The sequence below is a fragment of the Rhynchophorus ferrugineus genome, unplaced genomic scaffold (assembly GCF_030347505.1).
Source record: "Rhynchophorus ferrugineus isolate W39M unplaced genomic scaffold, kcgeb_rfMv2 rfM6, whole genome shotgun sequence".
Classification (NCBI taxonomy): Eukaryota; Metazoa; Arthropoda; class Insecta; order Coleoptera; family Curculionidae; genus Rhynchophorus; species Rhynchophorus ferrugineus.
The window spans coordinates 23,542,431-23,566,130 of NW_027472585.1; the positions used below are offsets into that span (position 1 = coordinate 23,542,431).

The following is a 23,700-nucleotide window of genomic DNA, read 5'->3' on the forward strand; positions in this document are numbered from 1 at the left end:
ATTTGTCTGTGACAATATTTAATAATTTTATTATTTATGTATTATTGCATCAATTTTTTTCAAACCCGAGAAAGTATTTTATTCAAAATGTAATAATTTTAAAGCCAAAACTAAATAAAAATATCTCCTTCAAAACAAGGTTTTATGTAAAGATAAATATATGGAAATTTCTTCTCGTTTGTTTTATTAAATGATTTTCAAATTTCTCATTAGAGTACTATATTTTAAACCAATCATCACAAAGAATACCCATTGTGCCAATCGTCATAGAAAAAGCCAATCGTGAAGTTGTACATCAACAGGTGACATCTTTCAAGTTTTCTAACCTTCCTGGTGGTGACAAAATAAACTTTTGGCGGCAATACATTTTCTTATTTAACACCGATGTGATTGTACAGTATTTTTATTTGTTATCGGTCAAGTTGTTGTTTTTATTGTTAATTTATTTCTGTATCAGTGTTAAAGAGGTTAATTAAGATGACATCGGCAGTTGCGGATTATTATAGCGAAACTGATCTTCATAATTCAGAAAATGAAAATGAGGAAAAAAATGAACATGCCAGTAGTGGATCGGACAGAAATGGGAACAACAATACAGATGATGATAAAAATTATAATGAAGATGATAATGGTAATAACATTGAATTAGATGAAGAAGAGCCATTTTCAAAAAGAAGGAAACATAGTAAATCAAATAATTCTATGGTAAAAGTAAAGATTAACTCACCAAAGCCAAAGAATCAGAGATGTACCTTATGTAAACAACATTTGAGCACAGTGCCTTTCTATAATGGCCATCCTAATAATTCCTGTGAAGAATATATAGCATTAACCGATGAAAGACTGTCCGTTTTTAATGGAAATGAAGAACAATTTAATGATCAAGATGATTTTCCTACTCACAAGGTTTGTTTAAAATTCGGAAGTGTGCTTATAATATTTTTATTTTGTTTTAGATAACTTACTTTAGTGTATATGATGAGAAAGGACATTTGTGTCCGTTTGATTCTGGACTTTTAGAAAAAAATGTTTTGTTGAAATTCTCTGGATTTATAAAAAAAATAGATGATGAACATGCTGGGATTGAAAATGGTATACCTGCCCATGACTTAGGTCCTATTGTAGAATGGTAAAATGTTTAGATATTTTTGTAATCATTAATTATTAATAGTATTAAGTATTAATATTAGTTTTAAGTATTAATATTAATATTAAGATATTTAAAAGGATCGGAGATTAAATAAAGAATAATTTTTAAGGTGGACAGCTGGGTATGATGGTGGTGAAAAGTTACCTATAGCATTTACCACACAATTTGCTGAATACTATTTAATGGAGCCCTCACCAGAGTATTATGACATATTTAATGCAGTTAGACAAAAGATTAAATTGGTCAAAGTGGTAATAGAATTCTTGTTAGATCATTCTTTAGAAAATCCAAATTATGAAGATTTAGTCCAACATATCGAAAGCTTTGGGGAATATGAATCAGTGGAGGATATACTGATACAAAATGCTGAGTTTGTGTGTGAACAGGTACTTCTTAGATTTTGTTTGCACTCCTGCTTCTATCTTTTATCCTCATATAGGTGCTGAGTTTTGATCATAACGCTCCAGATGAGGAAAAACCTCTAATATCTCTGTCTTGTATGAGGTCACTGGTTAAATTATCGGGAGTCACATTTAAACAGAGAAAAAAATTATTAAAGTTGGAAAATAAAGGAGTGAAAGTGAAGCGTCAGCTATGGACTAAATCAGTCACCACGGATTTTGTGCGTGAGTTTTTTGAAAAAATTTTTCCGGAACAAATGGATAATAACAACGAAAAGAAAGCGCCAAAAAAACAACGGTGCGGTGTATGTGAAGCGTGCCAATCGCCAGATTGCGGAGAATGTACGTTCTGTAAGGACATGCTTAAATTCGGTGGACCCGGTAGGATGAAACAATCCTGCAAGACCAGGAAGTAAATATTACTATGAGTTAGCGATGGGAACTCTCAAATGAAGTCAAAGTCCGTTCAAACCATATGTGCAACATCTATTTTTCCAACTGGGACATACGAGCGCGGAGAAGTAGGGAATAAGTAAGGAATTCCTTTTTGTACTGATTTTTAAAAACAAATGTGCTGTGGGGCAATGTCCAGACAATACAATAGATGCATCATAATTGCTAACTAATCTTTCAATTTTTGCGGGGTCACTAAAGATGTCTGGTGATGTCGTGATGGAAGACAGGATTGGTCAATCTTGGCCGTTTTTTAATCGCTCGCTGTTGCTTAGTGTCAAATTAATAATTTGGTCAGCCTTGAGTAGCTCATAGCCTTGACGTTAATGTTGGCTTTGCAAGGGTTTGTGAAACGACCTCAATCTGTTTCATACTTTATTGTTGTACGTGATCCACTTTTTATCGCTTGTAATTGTTAGTTTTAAAAAATGCCTCGATTTAATTGCGCTTCGGCAAAGATTCACGAACGGAAAATAGTTTCATTACATTTTTCACTGTATTGATGTGGAATGTAAGAGACGAGCACCCTTGTTATCTACTAAAAATAGAGAGAGAGAGCAGAGATGTTTTGGCTCGATATTTTAAAGAATATCGTCGATTTGGAACGGAATTTTACTAAAACGCAGTATCTTTTGATTGAGTCAACGAATAACGCTATCTTTATAACCATGATTTTCTATGAACGTTTTAAACGCGCCATAGTATGACTTCATTGTATCAGTATTAATGTTTCTAGTAAATAATGAATAAAAGTATAAATAAATTTCTAGCGAATAAAAAGTCATATATTATACTTCAAATAACTTTTTCACCGACTTTATATAATAAAACTAAAAAGAAATTAAAAACTACAATACCCCGTAATAAATACGAACAAATTAATTTATATATTAATAACTATCAAGTCTTCTTTAATAAAATAGTAGTTTTATTATCGTTAATCGGGAATTGTCTTAAACTACTGTTTGAAGATACAATCATGTTTAGATTTTTCCTCGTAAGGCGAATGTAAACTTAAAAAGCAGAGCAGGTGTTGTGCTGGAGTATTTCAAAAGTAATTTATATAATTCCGGTATTTTAGAATTCAAAGCATTCTCTAAACCCCCAATGACTGCCTTTTTCAAATAGTGATTAATTTGCAATGTTTTTTTTAATAAAAATAAGTCCAGATGTCATTTGTCACAACCTATTTATCAATACTTGTCTTTCGAATTTCGACTAGTCTATTTGTATTTTTAAAATTAAAATGTGGTTCGTTTATGATTAGTTTTTGAATTACATTAGTAAATGAGCATCTAAAAATGTACTTTTAGCGAGTTTATTATTAACGACGTTTTATTTATTAGACGTTTCACGTTGATAAATACAGAACAAACACGGAAAAAATATTAATGCGGTAGCAAAGAGGGTTACTTAGTTGTCACATAAAAACGGTGTACAGCTACTTAAAATTTTTACCTTCGTTTAGTTCAATTTAGTATATAGCTTTTTATAACAGTCAATATTAGCTAAATAAAAAATAATGTATTTACTTCTTAAAGTATCATACTATTTAATTTGTTTCTTTTGACCTCATTATACTAATAAGTAATCTAATAAGATAAGAATGTTTAAAAGCCGTTATATTAATATTTGTTATAAGAAAGAGCGAAGAGAGAACGTCAAAAACTAGTAACTACAAAACTAACAACGAATGAATTAGTTCGGTAGTAGAAAAATAGTCAGTTGTTAAACATTCAATAGTTGATTTCATTTGATATTTCCCAACGCTACTGCAAGTAATTTAGTACGTCTGATACTCACCGGTGTTTTTCCTAACCAGATGTCCCAATATGGCTATAGCCGATGCAGAGTTTTCAGATAACGAAGACGAGATTGAAGAGAAAAATTTAATTAACGCAAAGGTCAAGTCCTGTTCTAAAAAAATCGTTCATAAAAATATCAGATGGGAAGAGGAATCTGAAATGGTTTATAAAAAGCATAAATGCTATTCTTCTGTGATCATCGGTATTTGTTGTTCTTTCTCCGTGGTACTTACTAAGTTCTTCCATATTTTTTAGATGACATTAAGATTTCTGTGGGAGATTTCGTTACCTTAAAATCCGAAACTGCTACAGAGCCTCTGTGGGTTGCCAAAGTAATTTACATGTATGACAATTTCCCACAAAAGTTTCAGTTTCACGGCCTCCTATACTGTAGAGGCAGTGACACCATTTTGAGCGGCACAGCTGATCCAAGAGAATTATTTTTAGTGGATAATTGCGATGATTTGCCTCTTGGCAGCATTTCAAGAAAAGCTAATGTAAAACTTTGCTTAAATGTTTTTAATGTACTTTTATAATGAAATTATAGGTGGAATATATTAGAACCCCCGATGACTGGCATCAACTTGGAGGGCAAATAAATTTAGAGACTCTATTAGAAGATGACGGAGAAAATTTCTATTTTCGTAAAAGATATGAAAGTACCCTCAGTAGATTTATTGATATACAAGATGAAGAATTAAAGTTCACCGACTGTATTTCTTGCAGGTAATTTTTTTCTCTTTGCCTTATTCTCTTCATTTCACATCATGTTCCATAATAGGAGAAAACAGGAAGCAAAAATATTTGAAACTCCCACATATACTGAAAACAACGCTATATCATGGAGAGGAGAATTGTACAGAGTGGGTACGGGTGTGCTCTTAACTCCAGATGCATATGACTTTGATGTCGAAAACGATAATCTTTCGACTGGCAGCTTTGTAAGTTATTTTTATGGATTAGGCATGTGCTTGCGTGTATTCTGATTTTTCGCCTTAAAATGTATATCAATATATATTAAACAAAATATTGTCCATCTTTTGTACAACTTTCTGGCAACAAGGTGATACCGCTTCGAAATATCGATGTTGGCTTCGCAGCGATTCTGTCCATTCAAACTGTAATAGTATATTTTTCGCAACTCTTACATTAGCCGAACGTTGCAATATAAGAGGATGACGATACATCTGTTGTACAATTTGTCTTATTGACGTAGGTGGAAGTTATGAAATGTCAAAAATTGATTGATTGAAACAATTATTTTATCGAAAGAACTGTTAAACGGTCAGTACAAAATAATACTTAGGGTTTAGATATATTCTAATATAAAACAAATCCCGATTTCTAAACAACTCGCTCATCACACCATTGTAGTTCAAGTTTATCAGTGTATATATAATTAACAAAACAAATGTCTAAAATTTTATTTTTAATGGCGCATTTTAAACACGTTTATAATAAAACATTGATACTACACATTTGCATAAATATTATCCGACTTTCTTAAAACAAACTTTTTTTTATAAATTTAGGAAGTAATAAATATTTCTCGGCTCTAGTGTTGTCAATTAGTGAATAATAATTTATCGAATAGTATTATAGGAATCTTTTGGAAACCAATGAAATATTTTCAAATTACATTTTTGTGCTTTGTTCGTCCATAAAGTTTTTTTATCCTACTAGTTTATCTGAGTTCAAGAATATTTTCTTTTGGTCATTGTATTCCTGAATTTATGTTATTAGAATATGTTTTGAAGTTGGGTAACATGTTAGAAGGAAAGCGGTCTACTGCAGTCATCCGAGTCACCAAAATTACAACTTAAAAAGACGCTAATACATTGATAAAAAAATAATGCCTAGTCCATATAGATTTTAAATAACAAAATCTAAAAAATTGCAATTTCAGAAGAGTGATTATGCCAATGACTCGCTTTACCCAGAGTATTACAGGAAAAAGGGTGAAGTTAAGGGCTCCAACAGTAACACTGCCAAACCATTCATAGTAGGAATCATTGAAGACTTCCACAGTAAAAAAGACTTTTCTATTTCGGTTCGATTATTTTTGAGGCCCGAGGACTATAATACTATTTTCATGTCGTCCAGATCGTATTTAACGCAGGTTTATTATACCGACGAAGGTACTCCGAAATGATTTTTAGATATATGTTTCGTAGCTCACCCGTGTTTTTTTAGTAATAACAATTCAATTCTCCAAAGTCGTTGGAAAATGTTATCTGTCATATTACGAAAATGTAGTCACTGCACCAAAATGGTCAATGAAGGGACCATTGCGATTTTTCTTTGAAGAAATGTTGTGTGTAAAGACAAGGGAATTTTGCGAGGTTCCACCAGCTGGCAAAAAAATAGGTGTTATTGGAAAAGGGAAAGGTCAGGAAGCCATATATGTTTTTATTATTTATGGAGGTTATCGTTGAAATATTTTAGGCACGAAAACGAAAAGTAAAGTGCCTTCAACCAGGAATATTGATATCCCACCGGATTGGCCTCAGTTGAAAAAGCCTCTCCAAGCTATGGATGTTTTTGCAGGTTGCGGTGGATTATCAGAAGGTTTACATCAGTCTGGTGTTTGCGAGACCAAATGGGCAGTAAGTTTGGATTGAAATGGAAATGTGGGATAGTCTAGTAGTAGATTTTTATGTGGTTTAGATCGAATTTGACTTGGCCGCTGCGCAAGCGTTCAGACTAAATTATCCCGACACCAAAGTATTTTCGGACGATTGCAATGGAATTTTGAAAGAAGTTCTTGAAGGTCTCTTTAATTTTTTCGGCTCTATTTCGCATTTATATATTTTGTATGGAAATTTTAGGAAAAGGTCATGAAAAGGGTCTGCCATGTAAAGGAGAAGTCGAAATGTTAGTGGGAGGTCCTCCATGTCAAGGTTTCTCCGGCATGAATAGATTTAACGCGGGACAATATTCTCGCTTCAAAAATTCTTTAGTAGCTACCTATCTTGGTTTTTGTGAATATTATAGGTAACTAAATTTTCAATATTTGCCAAAAGCATATTATGGGGCATTTAATTTCAGGCCAAAGTACTTTATGTTAGAAAACGTCAGGAATTTCGTTTCGTTTAAAAGAGGAATGGTACTGAAACTAACCCTGTCCTGCCTTATCAAAATGGGCTACCAAGTGACCTGGGGCGTCCTTCAGGCGGGTCATTATGGTGTCCCGCAAACGAGGTAAAATCGTGTGCTTGTTAGGTTTGAAAACTTGTTCAAAATAATCACTTGCTTCACAGGAGAAGGCTTATTTTAATGGCGGCTGCTCCTGGCTACACCCTGCCCAGATACCCAGAGCCACAGCATGTGTTCAATAAACGAGGAACTCAGTTATCATTCATCGTCGATGACTATAAATACACAAACGGTAAGATCTTTCGCGGTTTTCTAGTAACTTCAGTAGGTTGTGGTCTTTGTAAATTTTAAACATGATATCACTATTTGAGCATGTGATGTATCTGGTTGACTTGGTTAGACCCTATAGACCAAGTACCAAGAATAATACCATGGCTGGTAGACGGGTAGGTGTAGGCTGTCTTTGTTACTGTTGGTGTCTTGAAGCTGTTGGTAACGCGGAATAAGGTTTTTGATATAGTTGCTTGAGAACTGCGCAACCCTTGTAATTCGCTGAGTAACCGCAACATTACAAATGCAGTCTAGTTGTATGTTCTCCTGCGCCTTTTACGCATCTATACGATTTGCGGCACTATGCTTTTGTGGACCGTGCTCTTAATATCTTGTACATTGTTCTTTTATATGTGGTTCATATTTAATGATACTATTTTCTAATATATTAATGTCATATACCGCATTATTATTTTCTTTTGTCGTGTTGTTTTATTGTTTGATAATTGTATATTGACGTCATATGGCACAGTTGTTTACTCCGAAAACCTTTATATTATGTTGAAATACATTAGGATATTATAAAATGGTTTTTCAAAATTCGTCATTGTCCAAATTGTCTTTATTGTTTTCTCATTTCTAAAATAAGTTAATTCATTTCGTTAAAGTAAAAAATCATGAAAAAGTTCTTAAATTAAATATTGTTTTTTTGTGGTGACCTCGGTCAAAACAAGCTTTTTAAATTTGTACAGTAATAAAAAACCTAATAATAAGATGTACCTGGAAAAAAGTTATACAACGTCCAATATCTAGATGGTACTGTGATTGCCAGTCTAGTAATTTGGTCAGTTTAAATATACATTATATACACCTGTTGTTTTTGATTTTGTTGTAAAGGCATTTGATTGGTTCTTAAACAAATTTTCACGCATGTTTTAACCCCAGGCGTCACATTTTATTCATAAATAAATTGAAGTAGAAACTAAATTTAATTTCTCAAAACAAATGTATTAAATAAAATTCATGTATACAGAATAAAACAGATAGCTTAAAGACCTATACACAATATAATAAAATAATCTTTACGAAGTTACTAAGTGTGGCATAAGATACGAGGGTCACTATTTATTTTTCTGGATTTGGCAACACTGTTGTCATCTGAGTCCATCTGACGGTTCCATCGTTCCATCCAAGTTTGACATTTTTGACGATATACGTGCTCAGAACATTTTATCGCACGAACGCTGTTTATTTTATATTTAGTTGAAATTTTCGTCTCGGCAAAAAATGGAACTGAATCGTGAACATTTTCGTGCGATCGTTTTTTACGATTTTCGACGTGAATTATCACAACAAGAGTATATCAATCAACTTGATTTGACTTTTGGCGTTAAAGCTTAATCAAAAATCACCGTGTATCGATGCTGTGTGCGAAATGATTAAGCAAGATCATGTCACCTATTGTAAGATTGAGGCATCCCTAAGCTTTAGTTCCACCAGCATATATGCGATTTTACATGAGCACTTAGATGTGCGAAAGTTATGTTCGCGTTGGATCCCACACAATTTGACAATCGCTAAAAAAAGGCTCGTGTCGATTGGTGCAAAGAAATGCTTAAGAAATTCAATCGCGGTGCTTCGAAAGACGTTTATAAAATCATGACAAGTGATATATTCGTATGAGCCCGAAAGTTAACAGCAGTTAACTGTATGGGTGTTCCAAGATGAACCAAATCCAACAAAAGTTGTTAGCACACGAAGCATTTCAAAGAAAATGGCCTGTTTCTTCGGGAAAACTGGTCATATTGCAACAGGGTCTCTAGAGGATCGTAGAACCGTAAATTCTGATTGGTACACAAATATTTGTTTGCCAGAAATCTTGGGTGAAATAAGGAAAACAAGACGCCGGATTGTTCTTCATCATGACAATGTGAGCTCTCACACATCGGCTCAAACAAGAGACTATTTGAGCACTCAAAACATCGAATTGATGGGTTATCCGCCGTATAGCCCTGATTTGGCACCCAATGACTTTTTTTGTTCCCATCCGTGAAGAATAAACTGCGTGGTCAACGATTTTCATCGCCAGAAGAAACTATTGAAACGTTCAAAAATCATGTTTTGAGGATATCTTATTCGGAATGGAATAAATGCTTTGAAAATTGGTTTAAGCGTATGCAAAAGTGTATCGAGGATCGTGGCGAGTACTTTGAAAAACAATAAAAATATATTCGCAGCTTAACTATTTGTTTTTTTCCTATTCCCGAAATATAAATAGTGACCCTCGTATTACCTTGATTCTGTAAACTTATAGCCCTGACTTGTCACCTTCTGATTATTTTTTGTTTATGCCCTCGAAAAAAAACCGCTTGAAGGCAATATATTTGAAAGCAATGAAGAAATAGAGGTGGATGTACATAATTGGTTGGCAAACCATCAAACTTTTTATGAAGAATGAATATTCAAGGTTTCAAATCTGTGGCAGTATGTATATCATGGAGATGACTACATTGAAAAATGTTAAATATTTAGTTTGTGTATACTAGTGTACATTTCTCCAAAATTGTCTATAAAGTTAAGTCTGTATTTTGTCTATGTTTAAACTCATGTAACCGTTTTTTTTTGACAGGCTGTAGGTGGATAGAATCGGCTCCTTATAGGACGATATGCGTCAGAGATGCCATGGCTGATTTACCGGACATTAAGAATGGTAGTAACAGAGTAGAAATACCGTACGATGCCGATCCAGTGTCTCATTTCCAGAAGTTGATGAGAGGTAAGTATAGTCATTCGCCATATGTGTAGTTAAAGGGCATCGTTTTTATTTAAAGGATACGAAGATGATGCAATGCTTAGGGACCATATTTGTAAGGAAATGTCCGCTATCGTAGAAGCTAGGATTTCACACATACCTACGGCTCCCGGATCAGACTGGAGAGATCTGCCGAACATTGCCGTTAAACTGAATGACGGGACAATGACCAATATTTTGGTATATCCATATAGGTAAAATGAAGCGATAAAATAATTTGGGGTTTAATGTTTTTTTTTTCATTTTTTATCTATATTGTCAATTTTTTCTGATAATATCTGATAACTGATTTGTAAGCAAATATAAGGCATTTTCCTATCTATTTTGATCTAAGAACTTTTTAAAAAACATTAGGAATATCAATTAGTTTTAAAGGTTTTTTTATATTTGAAGCTTTTTTGTGAAAAATCGGCACAATGTTGTAACCTTCAACATCTTTCCTTCAACAATCTAAATCTCAATGCTCCTGGTATCCCAAACTATAATGGGGCATAAATGGCATGCACTAAAATAAGAGGACTGACGGAAGGGTACAAGGAAAGTGGATATACAATATAATTATATCTATAGTTTGTTCAATAAAACAGTGAACTGACGTCATCTGAATTGATGACCTCAAAACGTTGCAATGTTGCCGCATGAACTCTGAGTTTTAGTTCATGTTGACAAAACAAAGATACTGTTATCAAATATAATTTATTTTAACATTATAGTTTGATGCATATATTAGAGGACTTAAAACTACAATTAATTATATAGTTGTAATTGTTATAGGGTTGGGTTTTGTTATATTTCCATTGAACCTTTTTCAACACCACCTATGATGGAGAAAAAAAATGCGCTTAGTTTTTTTATTTTGTGCTATCCCCTGGAAGCCTAATCCACCTGATCAACAGTTGTATATCCAAGTAATGTTTTATTTTTGTTCTGACCTAAAACTAGGCGGTGGAATGCATGGTGCATGCCTGGTCGCGAAGACTTGCCCTGGAGTGACAAGTTGGACCAGGTTATGTGGGATTGCCTCTGGGCTTACCAATACACTAAACCGCCTCACAGTTGACCCCTGTGGGTCGCTAGTGCATTAAATTTGGGGATATGGCACCCCCTAATCGGGCAGCCGTTATTGGGCACGAGGACCCGGCGAAATAACAGATAGTGAAACTAACTATTGATTTGCGAACTTGAGTTAACACACTACTGTATACTATCGTATGGGGGCAAAAGTTATTACTGCAGCGACGGATGAGGTCGTTTCAGTCAAGGGGGAGGTTAGCGGTGACGTCACGTTCCAAGCATGTCGACCAGCTCGCGAACAAGAGCGTCAGGAGAACTTGAGTTATTATTTGTGGAATGATTGAGATATGAAGTGCTTGATTTCTGGAGTGTCAGTTTCCCTATGAATTTGATTATTTCTGATAAACCATGGAGCGTTTAAGATTCTCCTGAAGAGCGTATTTTGGAAAGAAAGTAGACATTAGATCTGTAGAATATGACTGAATTAACATCTTTTAAAATAAGCATCTGATGGAGATGGGTAGTCTGCTAGAAGGGCAGATCAGAGAAGATAGCAGGTTTGCTATCCCAGAACCTTTCTGGATTGCTTTCTGAATTTGGGAATGCCAACCGAATCGTCGGTGACGTTATGCAGCCATGGAATACGCGGAGTACGTGCTTCTTATGGAAAATGATGGCCTGGGTTTTCAGAAGGTTGATTTGCAACCTCCAGAATTTGAACCACTTGACCACATGATCGAGCTACTTCTGTAAACGTTCTTGAATTGTAACCTCGAACTTGGAGGCCGTGAAGAAAGCAGTGTCGTCAGCGTAAAATGCGACGTCAATGTGCTCTTTTTTCAGCAGATCTGAAATAAAGCGCTTAAATAAGGTTGGAGCCAGCGGGGAACCTTGAGGTACGTCAGCGTCGTTTTGTTTTGGACTGGAAAATGTTTTCTTGATCTTGACCTGGAAAGATCTGCCGGATAGGTAGGATTCTATGACCGCACGCATTTTGCGACCAAACCGTCGGATGAATGGTGAGCGCGAAAGCCGAATTGTTCGTCAGGAATGATGTTGTTTTCCTTTGTGAAAAAGTTGAGAGCGTAGACTATTGACCCTCGGCAAGCTTCGAAATGGTATTGAGAAGGCTGATAGGCCTGTGGTCAGATAGAGATGATTTTGACCCTTTTTTGGAAATAACCGCTATATGTGCGTGTTTCCAGGACGCCGGGAAATGTCACAGTCTCATGATGAGTTAATAATGTTTTCCAGTTCCGCGAGCTGCTTATTCGGGAGTTTCTTTAATTGGGTAATCGATATTTCGTCGAAACCTGGAGATTTTTTGGTTTGAAGTTTGCTGATTATAGTTTGTAGAAACTATGGAGACACGAGATGGTTGAGAAGAAAGGCTGATCTTTTGATGGAGTTGGATTCGTTGATGACAGTATCGTTCTTTTTAAGTTCGGTGTTTTCTGCGGGAAGGAGGCATTTCATATGGGCCTCGTAGGTCTCTGCGAGGAGTTAGACTTTTTCTTGGTCAGTTACTGCGAAATTTGCTGTAACCGCTGACTTTAAGGGGGGGATTACATTGTGTGTCTTTCCCACGAGGTATTTGGGGACACGCTAGAAAAAAGGAGAGCCACGCTGTCTAGTCTTTGGTTCGCGAGAAATGAGTTCCATTTCATCGCTCGACAGGTCGAGACGGTTTCCCTGACCCCCTTGCATGCTCTGTTCGCCTCCCTTTTATCTGCAGGATCGATGGTGATCGAGCAAATCTGCATAGACCATTTTTGATGCGAATTTCACGTTTAATATAAGCGGGAAGGTTGTTTCTCCACGGTTGGGGTTGTGATAAAATTTCGTCCGTGGCAGATTCGTGAGCAGACTGAATATCACGAGTTAGCTTAAGTACGGCTTCTTCGAGCTTCGAAATTCGATCGGATTCCAGCAGAATTGGTAGTTCGGAGATCGGATTGGTAGTTGGTTTTTTTCCTGAATTTTGTGATCAGAGTCTTCTCGTCCTCGTCAAGGACTCGAACTTTGAAAGGCCGATTTACGTCTTGAAGAATAAAGAATTCTAGTACTCTTGCTGTGCCTTGAGAAGCTGAACTGGAGTGATGGGTGGGGTTATCTGGCAGGGCAAGGCCGTAGCTCGGATCTGCACTTAGAGCTATGATGGCGTTACCTGCAGGGTTCGCTCTGGCACCTATTATTTTTGACAGCATCCCTAGGTGGGGTGGTGGGCGTTAAATTTACCACCTATTATTTTTGAAGATTTCCTATATCATGGAATCACACAGGATGTTCTTGGGTATCGATTTTAATGGCTGTTGTTTCGAAGTTGTTTGCTGATAACGTGGGTAGAAGTTTGTGTTTGACTCATTTTCTGGCGGAAATGGCGGAGGCAAAAAGTGTTCGAAAGAAACGAAAGAAGGTTTCAGGAAAGTTTCCTGGATGAGAGCGATGTCGGCGTTTTAGAATGTCATGACGTCTTCCAATTCTGCTTGTTTTTTGTGCAAGCTGTTGGCATTCTATGTCATCAGTATAAGAGATTTTGGAGCAGCCATTTCGAAGATTTAAAAGGCAGCTGGAAGTTAAAGAAACAGGTAAATGTTACCGCTTAGACGGCCATCACCTGCAGGAAAGCCTGCGGGCCAGTAAACACCTGCATTGGAAGTTGAAGTCCGGTGTAGTGGCTGGAGTAGGAGTTTGGGTTGGAGCAAGCTGGGTGGGTGGCCCTGGCTAGTTTTTGAGGTAGCATGCTACCACCTTGGTTATTCCATGCCGAACCTTGTGGAGGTCTGGATTCGGTCGGAATTTTTGGTTTTCTCAGAGCAGAGTGAGTTTCACCGCAGTTGCTGCACTTTGGAGGTGCTTCTGAGAGTTTGGTACAGGATCTAGTGTCGTGATGCCCGGCACGTTTGAGGTACCGCGGGGGGGCTGGACAACACAAGCTGGAGTGCCCGAAAAACTAGCAGTAGAAGCACTGCACTAGCTGGCAGTTTCCCCTCTGGACTCGACTTTCACCGTGATGACGCCGAGTTTGTTCATATAGATGATCTGTCGCTCTTCGCGAGGGACAACTACCTGAACAATCGGTAGTTCTATCCCGGATTTTAATTTCCATCTTTGCACAAATTGGGATGGAAGTCTTGATCGAAGAGAAGTTCACGTACCTCGTCAATGGAGAGTGATTTGGGGATGATTCTTATAATTACGCTCTTGTAATTAATTATAATTCCTTTCATCGAGCAGGATAGTGAGTTTTCGCTAATCGTAGATTATGGGGACGAATAAAAGAATACCTTTCTTTTTTGTTTCGGGTGCTAATGTTGATTTATTGTGCCTTGGAGATTCTAATGAGCTCCATGAACCACTTCTTGGCACGGAGCACTATAGGTGGGATTTTTTCTTTTAAGGGAGTTTGAGAAACAGTCGCCGAAATGGTTGGCACTGTTTTTGCTGTGGAGGTTAAAGTTTGGTTAGTGGCCTGGCTACTTACCTGCACAGGCTAGGTTGGTCTGTGGTGATTTGTTTCGATGGTGGCGGTGGGACCGTCCTAGTGATCGGCTTGGTTTGCACTAACTGTTGGCGAATTTAGTTATCGAAGGATGTGCATTAGCCTTGCATTTCGATCTTTTTCCCACCAAGGTTAAACCATCATCTAGGTCTTCAGTTTCGTCCGACCATTATGCGGGTTTAGCTGGTGTCTGAGTCTGAGTTTCTGTTACACCGACAGTTCTCAATTCCATGGCTTCTTTTTGACGTTTCATAAATTCTGTTACGATGGTGGTAAGGATTTTTATTTCTGCTTTCAGGTCTTCGGACGCCTTTTCGTTCTTTTCTAGCTTTTCTGTCTGTTAAACGCTTACAGACGCTTTTTTACGTTTTTTACCGTAGCCGCTGGTGGAAGCGTAATAACGGATCTCGGAGGAAATTTCGGATAATTCTCGGAAGCGCAGGTAGGTTCGCTGAACCGGACACGACACGTTCTTTTCGAGAGCTAGCACAGAATTTCAAGTAATATATTTTACTTTCATTCAAGAGTCTACATTGAACTTTTACGTTTAGTTGTTTGTTTTCTGCGGTATATAGTTTCCTTGTAAAGCTATTTTGATATCACTATATTTCTCCTTAGTTTGTTCTATTACGACCTGTATATATCTTTCTCAATAAAACTAGATTTAATCACTGTATTCTCCATAATGCACTTGCCATATCTGCAAAACAGTTAGTATTCTTTTTTCATTCGTATTCTATTTCATGTATATTCTGAACAATTAATTACATACATATCTCTGCATATAAATTTTTCACAATCTAGAATAAAATGTCCTACAGTTATCGTATATTAATTATATACTCACGTTTAATTGTTTTCACTTTCATCGCCCCGTCTTGGAAATTGTCAGCGTTGAATCATAATCCCATTTTCATAAAGTTTCATTCAAGTAAATAACTAATCTGTTAATTTCCAATCTCTTTAACATTTCTTCGCGATTCTATTATTTGCCAAATTCTTCCTCAATGTGTCTGATAAAGTTCATTCACACTGAAGGTGTTATTCATTCATTCCTGTTTCTAGCATGAAAAACAGCATATCTGAAATGAATTATTTATAAATATTTTGACTAATAAAACCTAATCAATTGTTATTCCAACATTTACCTTTTTCCATCAACTTTTGTTGTCTTAACACTATTTTTATTATAATATTTCCACTAGTGACCATTAGATATATTGGTCCCATTCTGAAAAATTTATGTCTCATCTAAATACTACACAAATTGAAATAATAAGTCCTCCTTGATTTTATTATATGCTTTTAAAAATTGTATTCTTTTAAAATCAATTTTTGGAAATTTCATTAGTCCGCTGCGTCAGTTATCATTTAAGTCCTATATTACCCATTATTATATGAAGATGATACATCCCTAAAAGAGCTGCATATCTCTAAGCTTTCTACGGATATTTTCCAGAATAACAGTTTCCTCTGAAATAATTGTATTAAATTCTGTTTATATTGAAAAAACTACTCACAGCTTTTATACGTATCTCATATATTTGAGATATATTTGATCTCTATCATGCTAACATCAAGCTAATCTTGATTCGTTACTCGCTTTGTAAGAAGACAGTTTATATTTGGTGAATATTTTTTATTTTTTAAAATACATCAGTGATGTTGCCCATACTAATATTCAGTGCAGCTGCAACACGTTAAAAATATTTTCCATAGAAACCGCAGCAACTTCATTACCTCGTTCTCGTTTAAAGTTACTGATTAGAAACGCAATCGGGCTAGAGTAATAATAAGCAGCAATTTTAAATTTATCAAAACAAGCAAAGCGTTATATCTTTTGTCGGTTTATAACCTGTAGTTATTATAATTAATATTTTGAAGAATTTAGCAGACGTTTGACTACGGCCATTTTTGCATACTGATTCGGGTACATGTTGAACGTATCAGACAGCATTGTATATCTTTTTAACTAGAATAAAATGAGAAGGAAAGTATTGTCTGATTCTAAAACTAATTTACAAATTGCGGCAGGCAATATATTAAACATCTTGATGACGTGAATTCACTGTTATTTTCAATAGACTATATATTTAATTATATGTTAGAAATATACAATCCTAGAATAATACTTAATGCTAATTAAACTAATCCCTAAAACTAATATTCTATTAAAAAAAATATATTCACATCTTATTCGAATCAATTTCCATTAATATTTCCTAAGAGTCAAAATTCAGGCTGAATTATACAGATCGCAACTATTAATATAATGTCTTAGTTTACAATCATTCCAACAAAAATATTCATTCATCTAATATATCCTGTGTAATATATCCTAACTTGAAATTATATCCGTCTCGAAAATATATCTTTCCCGAAAAATATAAAATATATCGTAACTCGAAACCCTGTGGACCAATGATATTTTTAGTCCACATATCAGAAAGAAACGAAAAGGCTTACCTCCACTGAGGGTTTGACGACTTCAAAGAACTTTCCTCTGTAGGACCACTCTACCTTCAGGGGAGTGTCACCGATCGGCAGACGCTCATTCCAGGCCGCGCCTCGGCAGAAACTCATTTAAATTGCGAGGTACCTTTTCGAATCTGATGCTACGAATTTCCAATTACATTTAAAAAATTACTAGAAGAAAATAAAATTTGTTCTGCAATATTATGAAATTATTAATAAAGTTCAGACTATATGTGGGAAATGAAAATTAGAATTCTAAAATGAAACAAAAAGTGAGGCTTCAACATGAAGTACAAAAATAGTTACAATTGTACCAAAAGAGATTTAATACACAGCAACACCATTTATTGTAAATCCTTTAAAATTAATTTACAGGCTTGATAAGAAAATAAATGTAACATCTAAACAAGTAAACTAAACGAATGTAGATAAATAATATACATGTTTAAAGCCCGGGAACTTTTCAATATGTGTATTTTTAGGTCCAAAAAACAGAAAGCGGGCGATAGACCACGCGGAGTATGCATATGTGCCAAAGGCAGCCCTTGCGATCCCACTGACAAACAAAACAACACCTTGATTCCATGGTGTTTACCGCACACTGCCGACCGTCACAACAATTGGTCCGGGCTCTACGGTCGCCTAGAGTGGGATGGATTTTTCGGTACCACCATCACGAATCCCGAGCCCATGGGCAAACAAGGCAGAGGTGAGACGCAGCTCTACCATAACTTAATATGGTTCTTATCGGTTTTTCTTTTTAGTGTTGCATCCCGAACAGAATCGAGTGGTCAGCGTAAGGGAATGTGCTCGTTCTCAAGGATTTCCGGATAGATTTAAATTCAACGGAAACATTTTGGATAAACATAGACAAGTAGGCAACGCGGTACCACCGCCGATGGCCTGTGCTATAGGAAAGGAAATCAAAAAAGCCCTTGTTCAAACCCTATCACAACCGTAGATATTAGACGTGTTGAAATTTGACATTAAAACTTAGTAATATTTTGATTTTTGTTCTGCCAATCTTAAGTACAATATTTGATTATGTTTGTAATTTTTTAATAAATGACCAATAATTCAAAGATAATTAATTTTATCCCGTTTTTTAGTTTTTACTATGCTTCTAGGATTAGAAAAATATATTACTAAAACATTCAGCAATAAATATAATAGGTACACAAATTGGTAAAAACAACGAATTGACAAAAAGCATTTGTTTGTTTCCTGTCCTTGGTTCTTATATTTCCGTTTTTATGTTTATTTTATTATCTTCTATTTATATAAAAATGAATTGCTCTTCGTTAGTCTCACTAAAACTCGAGAACGGCTTAATTGATTTGGCTAATTTTAATTTTGCAATATCTGTAAAAGTCTAGGGAGTTTTATATGGCGAAAAAATGTAAAATAATTGGTAGAAAAATGGTAAATGCAACTATTTTCCCATTCTGTCAGTCAAGTGAAGTAAGTGTTACTGTCACTGATATCAATACGTAGTATAATGTTGATTGTAAAATATTCATACCCATATTGAATACCTAATATTTTGAAAAATTATTAATATTTTGTGGCTAAAAATGTTGAATATTGATTAAAAGTACGGCAACTGTTATTAAATCGCGATTAGAAAATATAAAATACTAAATATCGAAGAAAATTTCTCGATATAGCTATATTTTGGTAGGATTCATGGAATCGAGTTGAGATATGAAGGGACTGTTTATAATAAAGCATATTTTATAAATGTATTTGACGTTTATTATTATTTAGTCATCAATTTACTGCGCGAGAATTTTCTTCACTTGTATTACAATTTTTACTTTGTGCCAAAGAGAAGATCACCTGAGGTCATTAAAGTCACTCAAAGGCTAACCTGATGACCAGCGAGAGACAGATAATGATAGTAATTGTGTTGGTGTTGCGTTCGATAGTGACTATAAATGAAATGGATAAGCAATCCATGCTAGAATGTAACAAGTTTGTGTACATCACACACAACAGCAAGTACGACAATAAAATTGAACAGTTACACAGACCCAGTGCTTCTATTATCCAGGAATGAGTGTTCCACGTTGATCCCGAAGTGGATTTTGGTACCAACAAATCAATTACATTTGAGGAAATTACAATCGTTTGTAAATATTGTAAAGCATTAAAATACAGTTGTGAAAACTACTGGATTATGTTGTACTTGTGAAAAAAAAACATAATCTGTCCCCACCACATGCATTATTCTAATTAGTTTCTGGGATAGGAAGTGATTCTAACTATTTCTTACACATTAACTTTCTTCAACATTAATATAGTAGTTGTTTCCAAATGACGTCGTCTCCGACGAATCGCATAATATATAGGACACTTTCAAGGTATCGTACCATAAAAGTTACCAGATACGAACACAAATTTATCGCTAGTACTGGTACCAGTATCAGATGTAGAAGTTCAATTTTTAGAAATCTATTTTATGAGCAATTCTAATACGGAAATTGATAGGCGTTATGCTCACAATCCAACAGTGAAGCGAATTATTTTCCAAGTACTACAAATGTATCTTCATCAGAACATCAATTTGTTAAAAAGAGCATTGAAACGAATGCAATCTGACAGCCACAATATCGTCATCACACCTGACAAAACACCTACCGGTGGGCACAAGAGAAAGTTTAATTCATCGGATAATTGACGTCATTAGAGTGTAGGTGATACAAAGTCATTTAGTTAGTAAATAAAGCCTTGGTTATTGACAGAAACCAGAGTGTTGTTCTTCATGTTAGAAAATGTGAAAAAAATTAAAGATACATCTGATTATATTATATTTATACTTCTAGTATAAACAAATATTTGGAAATTCTTTCAGGCATTGTAAATTTGATACAACGCTGTTTTCGAATAATCAAGTTTTACACATCACACCTGAGATTGATAAAACATGTTTTAAATGCAGTAATATTTTTAATCTCTATATATATAAATTCGGTTTTAGTATGTTTCCATTCACAAACCTTGGAAAGTACTCATTTAAAATCTTAAACACTTATAATTTTGAAAGGAGAATATTTTATTCCGATATTATTTTTATTGCATCTTAAATTAATTGTTTTAATGCAATCTTAATGTACAAATTAATGTATTACTGTTGTACTTTTATGAATATAGCAGCAAAACGAGTGCTGGATCAATATATCAACATGTATTTCTCAAATTAATATTAAATTAGACTAGAAGGTAAATTTAAGAGTACCACTTATACCATATACAAATTCGTGTGGTTTCATCATCATCACAACAGACGATCGGAGAGAGTGTCTACTTTTCTATTCATATGCTTCTATTGGTGCCGCAGGCTTCGAATATTAGAATTCTTAAATCCATACGACGATCGACTGCAAATATTCTGGCCCCCCATGAAGTTAGTCTGTTTAGTCGGTCTAAAAGATTTGTAAATCGACAGACATGCCCAAACCATTGTAATCTGCGTGTCCGAATTTGTTCAACTGTAATCATCGCATCTTAAACGAATTACTTAATTTCTAATACGATCTGGGAGATAAAGATGTAGAATTTGCATTGGCATCGCCTTTGAAGGACACCAAGCTTAAACTTACGTGTAATAGTCTTATACAGTATCAGAGCCATACAGGAGCGACAAGAAAAGAGTTTGAAGGTTTTTCTACTCTACTTATTGACTGAAATTGTTGTATTTCAGTCTCGAATTCACTGAAAATATTTGTCTTATTGGTTACAGATTTCTGTATTTTTGTTCCGACTTGTTTCTCGCTAGACTTTACCAACTTCTATATTTTGCATGTAATATGGTATTTTAAAAATACTCGAATGCCATTAATTTTTAGTCGGTTAAAACCCTGATCTAGAAAATAAAAATTTTATTTAATTTTTTTTTTAAATTTGGCTATCACTAGAAAATAATAAAGGTTATAAACATAGAAAAAAGTTATAAACAAGTATAGCACCTTTCAGTTCGTGTCTTTTTTATACTCTGAAATTCTTATTTTTTTCCACTAGAGTAACAAAATTACTTTGATAAATAACTCAAAATAGCAAATAATTATCACCAGGAAGTGGTCCAATTCAATTCATATAACTAATTCACCTAAATAATGTGTATCAATACGTTTACTTCAATTTTTAACTATTCAGTTAAGATTATAAACAAAAACAAAATAAGGGAATTGGTTTATTAATGGAATAAAACTACATTTCAATCGTATAAAAATAAATAGGAGACAAAAAAATCATTAGTCTTCGAAAATTTTTCTGAAAACAGCTTGTTATACTTCCGCAGATGCTCCAGAAGCTGCAGCATCATATTTTTTGATATATCGAGTTGATCGATATTGACGTTGGACCGCCATTGATCCAGAACCAAATCATCGCCGTCGTTGATGTATTTAAACAAAACCTTGGCTACGTGTCGTACTCTGATCTCACCCGGGGTATAAAACGTAACCGGCAGCTCTTTTTCGAGAATCCACAGGAGGAGATAGTTGTACTGTTCGTCTGGTTTCGTGCGTAGAATTAACTGTATAGAATTGTTCAAGGACGTTTGAAATATGGCCCTGATAGAACCGAGCACGTCCGATAAAGGTTCGGTTTCAATTCGGTGACTTTCTCGAATAAAACTGGTGGTGTTCAGCCATAGTTTTACAGTGTTTTGTTTATGTATTAAACCAATCCATGAAAAACAAAATTTGCACAGTGCAACATCGTTTTTCGTTATTATGTTAGGAACAACTCCTTTATTTACATAAACTAAACACTGGGAATATAAAAGATCCAATCTATTTGGTTCCACCGTTAACGACCCTACAGTATGACCATGACAAAACCAGTCGTTTATATCACTCCAATCACTTGGTAATGGTAAAACCCTTTGAAATATTATTTCCTCATCACTACTCAATATTTTATGGCAGTTTTTACATTCCACTATATAACCAATATCTTTTTCAAATAAAGTTTTACTTATACACATAACACTAGAGGGCTTATTTAAAATAACTTCAGCCTGAAAGGCCCCAGAACCAGAACCATCTGTACAAAACCTACAAAATATATATTTATTTGAGCACATTAAGGATGATATTGATGATGGCAAAGCTTTGAAATTCATGAGTCTTATTGAAAAAGACTGGTCATCCTCCAGGATAATATTAAAATTGTCTTCTGATAAATCTACCTTGGTGCATGATTTGGAATCTTGTGAGAGTGTCACAAATAAATATGCTGTACCCAGAAATGGTCGAAACTCGATTACTGCGATTTCAAACATTTTTTTAAAAAACCTTTTTCCTCCAATGTCTCAAACAACTTGTCATTTTCCCTCACAACATATGGAATAGTAGCTTTCTCATAATAATCTGGCATTAAATTCAAGTTGTTGATAACAGTCATCAGCATATGAGCCCTTTCAGCTAATATACCTGGGGCTTCATGTTTCAAGTGGGTAATATGAATGTGTAAATGATAAAATGATGGTTGATAATGGAAGTATATCCTTAACTGAGAACTATCAAGTCCATATTTGCATTGAATAGCACTCTAAAAATATGTAGAATTACAATATTTATGCAAACATATATAAGAAGTGCTTACCAAGCCTTTTTCTTTAATATTTTCAAGTAAAGGAATATGTTTGGCTGATAAGTCTCTAAGTGATTTTATATCTCTACGATTACAAATTGCCAAAAAATATAGGGTATCAATTTCCCCATTCCACTTTAAATCAGGAACTATCACAAATCCATTTACTGGATCTTTATCTTCAACTAGGATCCTTTCTGCTTCAGATTTGTGTTCTAAAATATTGTAAACCCACTAAAATACAATGTTATTAAGACTCTTATTAATATAATATACAACCTGTAAATCAAACTGTTCTTGTTCTATGTACTTTAGTACAGCACTTTTATAAATTTCTGGTGATTCATCTACCATATAACAATTTTGGGAGGAATATTTTATAATATGTTTATCTGTTGCTGGATGAATAATAGTTGCTTTAATAGCTGAAATATTCACATTAGACCTTTTAAAAAAATAATAATCTTCATGTGTTACTTACATTTCAACTCAGTAGTGGGTAAAAATTTGTAATTCCCGTAAATATCGTTATGAAAAATCTTCTCGAGTTCGCCTTTTAAACTACCAGTATCATTTGTTAAAGTATCAGTAGAAAAAGCGGTTTTTTCTAAAATAACAACCGCCTCCCCTTTCTTTGATTTAAAGCTTCCTCGCAAACTGATGGTTTTTCTGTTAGTGTTATTATGTAGAATATTAGTAATCTCAAAGCCAGAGAGATCTTTTATATCAGAGTGAAGACATTGATCTTCGTTTTCTTCCAATTTGCGTTTTTTTAATGGAATTTCATGTTCTACCTCACTCTTATTGTCACAATGTTGAACGGACGCATCTGCCATGATTGATTTATTTATTAATAAAAAAAATTTAAAGAAGTAATAGTACACAAACTCAACTTCTTTGCGAATTAAGGCCAGAATACGTAAAAGACGAAAACATTTGACAAGTATTAATATAAGTTCAAAATTGTGAATGACATTGCCATATCTCACATTTTAGCCGTAGGTGTTGTATTTTATCTCGTTTATTTGCCAAATATCAAACAAAATATTATTCAAAAATATAATAAATTATTCCTTTATATAAAATACTTTATAATCTAACATGTATACATTTTCATGATTAAT

The 23,700-nt window shown here is 34.6% G+C and overlaps 2 protein-coding genes across 3 annotated transcripts; one reads left to right on the plus strand and one right to left on the minus strand.

Moving 5' to 3' along the window:
• Positions 1-254: 254 nt before the first annotated feature.
• On the plus strand, positions 255-18,060 carry LOC143198715 (DNA (cytosine-5)-methyltransferase 1). Its single transcript, XM_076408078.1, has 19 exons — positions 255-906; positions 957-1,129; positions 1,260-1,536; positions 1,590-1,963; positions 3,827-4,011; positions 4,065-4,306; positions 4,357-4,535; positions 4,591-4,750; positions 5,716-5,947; positions 6,003-6,197; positions 6,255-6,415; positions 6,477-6,579; positions 6,638-6,803; positions 6,858-7,010; positions 7,070-7,197; positions 9,805-9,951; positions 10,007-10,181; positions 17,461-17,687; positions 17,743-18,060. Exons 1-19 carry the CDS (start codon positions 478-480, stop codon positions 17,937-17,939), a joined length of 3,903 nt encoding a protein of 1,300 aa, XP_076264193.1. The 5' UTR covers positions 255-477; the 3' UTR covers positions 17,940-18,060.
• Positions 18,061-21,154: 3,094 nt separating this feature from the next.
• Positions 21,155-23,565, minus strand: LOC143198007 (m7GpppX diphosphatase). 2 transcript variants are annotated; one of them, XM_076406908.1, is made up of 4 exons: positions 23,058-23,565; positions 22,856-23,001; positions 22,589-22,810; positions 21,155-22,534 (listed from the first exon to the last, which is right to left on the minus strand). In XM_076406908.1, the coding sequence occupies exons 1-4, from the start codon at positions 23,410-23,412 to the stop codon at positions 22,247-22,249; spliced, it is 1,011 nt and encodes a 336-aa protein (XP_076263023.1). In that variant the 5' UTR covers positions 23,413-23,565; the 3' UTR covers positions 21,155-22,246. The 2 variants fall into 2 exon arrangements, with proteins under 2 accessions (XP_076263023.1, XP_076263022.1); XM_076406907.1 differs by lacking the exons at positions 22,856-23,001; positions 23,058-23,565.
• Positions 23,566-23,700: the final 135 nt, after the last annotated feature.